The sequence below is a fragment of the Branchiostoma floridae genome, chromosome 1 (genome assembly GCF_000003815.2).
Source record: "Branchiostoma floridae strain S238N-H82 chromosome 1, Bfl_VNyyK, whole genome shotgun sequence".
In the NCBI taxonomy this organism is placed as follows: Eukaryota; Metazoa; Chordata; class Leptocardii; order Amphioxiformes; family Branchiostomatidae; genus Branchiostoma; species Branchiostoma floridae.
Window position 1 is genome coordinate 14,222,961 of NC_049979.1, and position 6,751 is coordinate 14,229,711.

At 42.2% G+C, this 6,751-nt stretch overlaps 1 protein-coding gene across 3 annotated transcripts in view; it reads right to left on the minus strand.

Moving 5' to 3' along the window:
- Positions 1–1,477: 1,477 nt before the first annotated feature.
- LOC118415735 (3 beta-hydroxysteroid dehydrogenase/Delta 5-->4-isomerase type 1-like) overlaps positions 1,478–6,751 on the minus strand; it is a 14,178-nt gene continuing 8,904 nt past the window's right edge. The window contains exons 2-6 of one of the 3 annotated variants that reach the window (XM_035820522.1): positions 4,080–4,257; positions 3,320–3,479; positions 2,918–3,070; positions 2,325–2,582; positions 1,478–2,104 (exon numbers count right to left, since the gene is read on the minus strand). In XM_035820522.1, the coding sequence (XP_035676415.1) occupies positions 1,557–2,104; positions 2,325–2,582; positions 2,918–3,070; positions 3,320–3,476 (1,116 nt within the window). In that variant the 5' untranslated portion in view covers positions 3,477–3,479; positions 4,080–4,257 and the 3' untranslated portion in view covers positions 1,478–1,556. Of the gene's footprint in view, positions 2,105–2,324; positions 2,583–2,917; positions 3,071–3,319; positions 3,480–4,079; positions 4,261–6,751 lie in introns of those variants that run through there. The other 2 variants (XM_035820531.1, XM_035820539.1) reach the window with 2 other exon arrangements.

Genomic DNA, 6,751 nt, shown 5'->3' on the forward strand with positions numbered 1-6,751 from the left:
TAAATTGAACAAAGTGACGATGTGCCTGCAGTCAGGATAAACACATCGAAAGTGCCGTGTCTCATGTTGGAAATTTCAGAGGCCAGAATGGATTGGCTACTTGTGTTCAGGAAATTGTTACATTAATTCCACCCATTTTGATGCTTCCGGCTTGCCATATTATCCGCGGTGATGGTTCTGAGCGACGTGAGAGGAAAGTGGATGATACGTGCCGTATCGCGGCTGTAGAAAAGACTTCACTGAACACGCATTCTTCAGTTCCAATGACAAAGTAACGTTATGTCGTTATGGCAGACGAACTGCTGAGGAACTACATCTGTGAAGGGGGGCTAGTTTTGCCTGTATATATGTATTCATCTATATATACAATGCACATATTTGTATGTATGTATGCTTTGTACATGTGTGTCACAATACTGTCATGGACTAACTGGGCGCACATGCTCTACCCATACAATGCATGTATGTAACGCTGTGTGTTTGACTTTCCATGTGCTGCAGACTAGGAGTTTAAAGGCAAAGATCAAGGCGTACTTGGTATTCATCTGGCGGTCTATTGCTTTATCAACCCATCTATGATTTACCCATCTATCTATCCACGTGTAGAAACGAGAATATTAGTGAAAGTTATGTAACATGTGTTAGGCATTCTTTTACAACGACTTTTACATACGAGTAGCTCTGGTCGTTTCAAACACGTCATACACACTTATGTTGGCTGCTGATTCGTGATTAAGTTCCCCCATTTGCGTGTGCTTGCTCTCATGAAACCTCTTTAGCCCTGTTGTTCTTGCAGCTTGAGTCTGCTAACAAAGACTTCGACTGGAGGACTAATGAACATGGTTTTCACATCCTCCTACGCACGGTCCCCAACCGGCTAATCGCCTATGTGGGAACCGTGCGTAGAAGTATGTGAGTGCCATCATATTAAGAAACAAGCAAATTGCTCTCTTGTGCTTTCTGCAGAAGAAACGTTTTGCTTGATCTTTGGTGGAACAAAGGTAGACTTACTGGTGCTTTGGAGTTCTGCTACGATTAGTGAGGGAAAGGAATTTTAGGGAACCACGTTGAAGTAATAAATACGGCATAGATCGCACTGAAGAAATCTAAGTTAAAAATCGGAATCATTGACCTTTAAGATCTGCCCGTGAAATGACATGAAATGGCAACGTGAACCGTCACCATAGTGCACAAGTAGTCACTAGATGTTTTAATGACTTGAAGTCATAAATTGCATGTATTCAACCAAAGCTTGTCATAACGAAGGCTCTCCGGACCTGGATGGGCCACTACATGTATACACGATTCCGGTATGAAGACTGTGCTTCGGCTATGCGGCCTATGTCCCCATGTGGGTCTGTGATAAACTGTGATCTGTGGTATTGGGGCGACATTTATCGGAACAGCTACAAACTGCAACACTGCGAACCAATCGGTCAGCCTACGGTAACGAAAGCATGGATGTTCACAGTTATGATCAATTTTGAACCATTTTATTGTTGTATGCAGTGTGCTGAACCTGTTATTGTTGCACCTATCACTGAATTAGATCGATATCACTTTGAAAACGTGGCGCCTTTGGCCTTCCAGTCCACGAACCATGCGGCAGTCCTCTCCCTGGCCTCTTCCCATGTGAATAGCGGCTTGTAGCCAAGAAGCCTGGTGGCTTTCTTGTAGCTGAAGTAGAAATTAGTGTTGACAAGTATCAGAATCTCTCGATTTAGAGGCGGAACAAAGTTGTAGAAAGGCTTCATGAGAATGCTTAGACACTTTAAGGAGAAAGCGATGAAATAGAGGAGCCAGAGAGGGAGCACGAGGTTGTCGTCCCAGCGGATTCTGCAAGGATTGAAGATGGCGTTGTGAGTACAGGAATCGCTCTGAACAGGAGTATCGTCAGCAACGAAGAAAACCTCGCCGCCGATGGTTTCTGGTGACTGCAGAAGCTTCTGTGCGGCCAGAAGATGAGCCCAGGCCACGTTCCCTGTGTAGGTGAGGCGTGCTTTGGTGGCTTTCCTACCCACTCGTGGTTGCGACTTGGCGAAGAGGTCGATCCCGTTGTCCAGACAGTGTTTGATTACAGGCATTTCACCCTCACCAAACAGTCCTGAAATTAAAAAAAAAGTTTGGCTTTCTGATAGAAGGAATTCTAGCTCCATCAAGATATCAAGTGCTTAAGGAACAGTATTCACACGGTCCGTCAGGACATCTATTAAAGAGCGCAGTTTAAAAGCGAACGGATTAGGAAACTGTATTCCCTTTTGAGGCATCGTCTTTTCCTTATATGATTAGTATAACGTTATAACAATTATTTTGAAGATAAGTACCGCCAAGCCGCAGAATGCACGTGTGGAGCGTTTTCCCGTGTTTTGTTTTGCGTCCGTCCGCCCGGACGACGGCCTTCTCGGCAGCAGCCTTGGTCCTGTTGTACGTCATGAGTGGACTTGAGGTGTCGTAAGGAGTGTTCTCGTCTCCATTCTCTATCGGATCACCGCGAGAGTTTGGACCAATGACCGCCGTGCTGCTGGTGTATACGAAACACGGAACGTCTGCATTCACACAACATTGCAGGAGATTTTCCGTCCCTGTAGGAGCGTAGAAATTGATAAATTGGGGTATGGTAAATGTTGTACTTGACGGAAAGCAACGGGACGATTTCCGAGTGAATGAAAATAAACTACAGCTTGTAAATTGAAAGAACGAAGGAAGCAAACAAATCTAAAGTTCATTTGGGCTCCCTTGGAAATCAGTTTTATCAAAACTGTAGGGACTACCCTGAAAGATTAATAAATAAATAAATGCGAGATGATGTTTCTCTTATTCTTTTGTGGGTTATTCTTTTGTAGGTAATCATTTTTTCAGATGTTCGGAGCAGTAGATCTACGACACAGCTTCAAACAAGTCACTGTGTTTGCTTTACCGTTCAGATTGATATCAAATTGGATGTCGTCACTCATCGATCCCAGAAAATCGACCACTGCCGCCGTATGGATCACGACATCGGCGTCGGTGCAGATTTCTGACATGCGCACTGGGTCCCGTACGTCCCCAGCCACGGCATGGATGTTGATTTCTGGAGTTCATATAAAAGTTATATCAAAGCTTGCAATATGCGGACAATGATATGTTCTTGTTTTACACCGAAGTTCTGTCCCCATCAGCAAAGCAAACCTCCACAAAGGCAAACGCGCTGACAACAGAATAGCTAACCCGGAGGTTGTTTTCTAATATCTATCGGAGATGTGATGTCGGTACACTTATCTTTCACTCGGTCTTTCCTATTTGGACGACTACATTCAGAAAACATACAACGTTGATTTACCTTTATCTCCCAAGTCGAGGGGCTGAAAGTTTTGCGGGTTCCTGCCGACGACTCGGATTTCCCTGATATTGGTTCCCCTCTCCGCTAACATCTTCACAATTTGGACCCCAACAAATCCATATCCACCCGTAACCACGTAAGTCAGGTCTTTGGCCATCGTCTACAAAGAGAACACAGCGTTTTTTTACGACTCTATTTGCAGAGCAGAGAAAGACAAATATTGAATTAACTCACTAGTTTGTTGCCTCCCATACGTCTCCCGTATAAACCGCCCCATATCATGGAGGGGCAGAAAAGTAACCACAACTAACGACTTACATGAAAATCCAGCAAACCGCTATAACAGCAAAATGTTGAGATTTATGACCATTTATACCGTGTAAAATGTAATTAAGGTATTTGATTAGTCTAAATAGCAGACGCCTTGACTGTCAGTGTGCTTCTTCGCTCTGGCATCTCTACTAGCTAGTACAGGGAGGTTTTGATAACCCCTTGGTCTATACGTTGTTCGGCTAGCCTAGCACTAGTTGTTCAGGGTGGATGCCAGAGTGTATATCGGCATGTCAGCTTCTCGGCTCCGAGGCCAACATGGCCGAAGGAAATTTTACAACAGGCACTCCAACCTAGTAAGAATTGAAGTTCTGATAACAAGCGAACCGTAAAATAAAGCAAGTTTCAACTGCAACAATCCTATGAACCAGCTCAGTTTGGGCTCTAGCCTATCTTCAATATGTGCCAATCTACACGTAACGTTACATACCAGACTGTGATCTTTTGTGACGGCGATATGACTTGAAACGGGTAGTGGTGACCGTATGGTACGTTTCCTATGTCTGTTGAGCCCACCGCGGACTTTGTACCTCAACAGAGTACAAGTAACGTTACCTCAGCTCAGAGCAGTAAAGGCAGATTAGAGGCCTGACGTCACTGAACACGTGCTGTAACTAGAGTGTAATATTAGCTGTTCCAGCAAATACGAGAACAGGTTTGCGCGTGAGTAACTCATGTTAGGGAATTAACATAAAAATTAAAATCGACGTTCAAAAACACTTCTAAAGACCTGCCAAAGAAAAGACTCTTGCACTATCATGTTAGGTTGTTAGGGTTTGACGTTTGGCAAAATTATTCCATCATTGTTCTTATATATCTACCTATGGTAAACAGTGAGATCCAAAACTACACCTTCTTGTAACCTCACCATTGCATTTTTATTTCCTATTGTTACACCTGCACCTGGCACATATCCCCAATGTGTATACTAGTGTATTGGTTCATTCCATACAGAGGTGACAGGGATGGTCACAGTTCCTCTTTCTCCTAGTTGTGGATCTGTGCAGCCACTGGCTTCACATCCCTAATGTGTACATAGTGATTCACCCCTGCACACAGTGGTGCCTAATTGACCAGCTTGACAGGGGTATTTATTGCCCAGCTGGTTTGCTTTAGAATTACCAGATAAACTAGGACCACTCTACTCCTGTCAAAAAGGGGTGTAAATATTTTTTTTAAACAAACCACAAAACTGCTGCAAACTTCTAATGCGCGCTGTAGCACAATGACTCACAATATCTATCCCCATAGCAAACGTGATCGCAAACGGTCCGGAAACACAAACATCCCTACCAGAATCAAGACCTGCTTTTTCAAACAGGTAATAAGAATGAAAAGAAATACAATAATACATGTTTTTTGAAGTTATCAAATTGGAATTATATCTGTTTTAATATAGGATATACCCGTACCTTCTAATGTTACACACAAAGTCCTAAATCTGGGGCGCAATCCTCTGGAGACAACCCAAACACTTTTTCCAGACACTGCATACGACAAGATATATTTTCAAATTATCTGTACGATCGTTGTGACAGTGTTTCTGCTTCGTACAGAAATAATTCTTTGGTAGCGCAAACTTTGACATTTGATTCAACTAGAAGCGTCCGTGATGATGAAATTGTTTTTTTTTACTGCAAGCCTTAGTTGCAATAATTTTTTTTGAATATCATTATGATAAGACCCTTTAACAACCCGGCCAAAAAGGACAGGTAAAGAGCATTTACCTATCGCTTCATCTCATATATCCGCTCCTCTTCGTCCCTTCTTCATGATCATCCTGCTCCTGACAGCGTCCTACTGCCCTGACCTCGTTTCTGCCAAGTTGACAAAAAAATGTAAAAAAAAAATTACACCAACCTCGAAAGCTTGGACATATTCTACAAACATTCCTTAGGCTGTGGTGGGGACTGGCGCATGATATACTAAATCTATCAGCCACAACTACATAACATGTATAAAACATACGTGGAAAACACGTATTGCATGACAAGTCCGTTTTTGTAAATATCTCGACAAACTTAGAAAATGTTGAATCAGGGTTTAGTCAGTTGATTTTGTGGTCGCTTTTTTTCACAATTGAAACAAGGAGGCAGAGGAAAGAAAGTTCCACGTCACAAACACGGACAACTTTAGTGAGGGTTGACAAATGTCACTTTGTCAGAAAAACCATGTCAGAAACAGACAAGTTCAGCGAGGTTTCACAAATGTAGAATACCCATGTTACAAAGTTTGTATACAAACAGACTATATCTGTGAAGGTTGACAAATATAGAAAGTCCATGTGACAAACGGACAATTTCCATGCGGTTAAGATCACATCTTATATATGTATTAGCTTATTGATTATTTGACATTTCCTATGATGTTGTGATATGAGCTGTTTCAAAAGTCCTAAGTATACCAGCAAGCCCAAAGACAACGAAAAGCCAACGAAAGTCTTCTTACCTTCCTTTGTTTTGAATGACATCTTTCCATTTATATGCATCATGCAATTTCAAAACGTTTTTCTAAAGGTCAAGTAACTGTTGGTGATGGCCGTAATTTCATTCAAACCTTTGACTAGATCTATTTCCTTAAATATAACTTGATGGCTGTTATGTACATATACTTCTGTAAGTTGTGTCCAAGTTTCGTTGTAGTAGGATGAAAAATGCCTACGTTACAGGGTTGAAAAGATAGTAACCCCTACGTGCCCCCAGACCCGCGCCGGGTCTCTCTGGGGGCACCTAAAGCTTAATCCGGGCAATATCGAGTAAGTCACGACCTGTCATTCAAATGTCAATCAACTGTTTCTTCGGATTGCACCTGGTGGCTTTCTCACGGTGTGGATTAGGGCAAGTAACTGTTAGTGATCGAGATCGAGAAAAAATCATCTCCTCCCACTTGTCAGCAGAAGTCAGCTTGATTTAAAATTTGTATACATATACATGTATCTGTGTTATCCAAAACAGGGGAACAAGATTAGGGGATGCTGTTTTATATCAAAGTTACTCATGCAGGATGTTTTCTACTTATTTTTTGAAAATCCTTTTACTTGGTTTCGACTTACTTTTTTAAATCTTTTTACTATAAAAACACGTCATGGGCAAGTCTCACCGG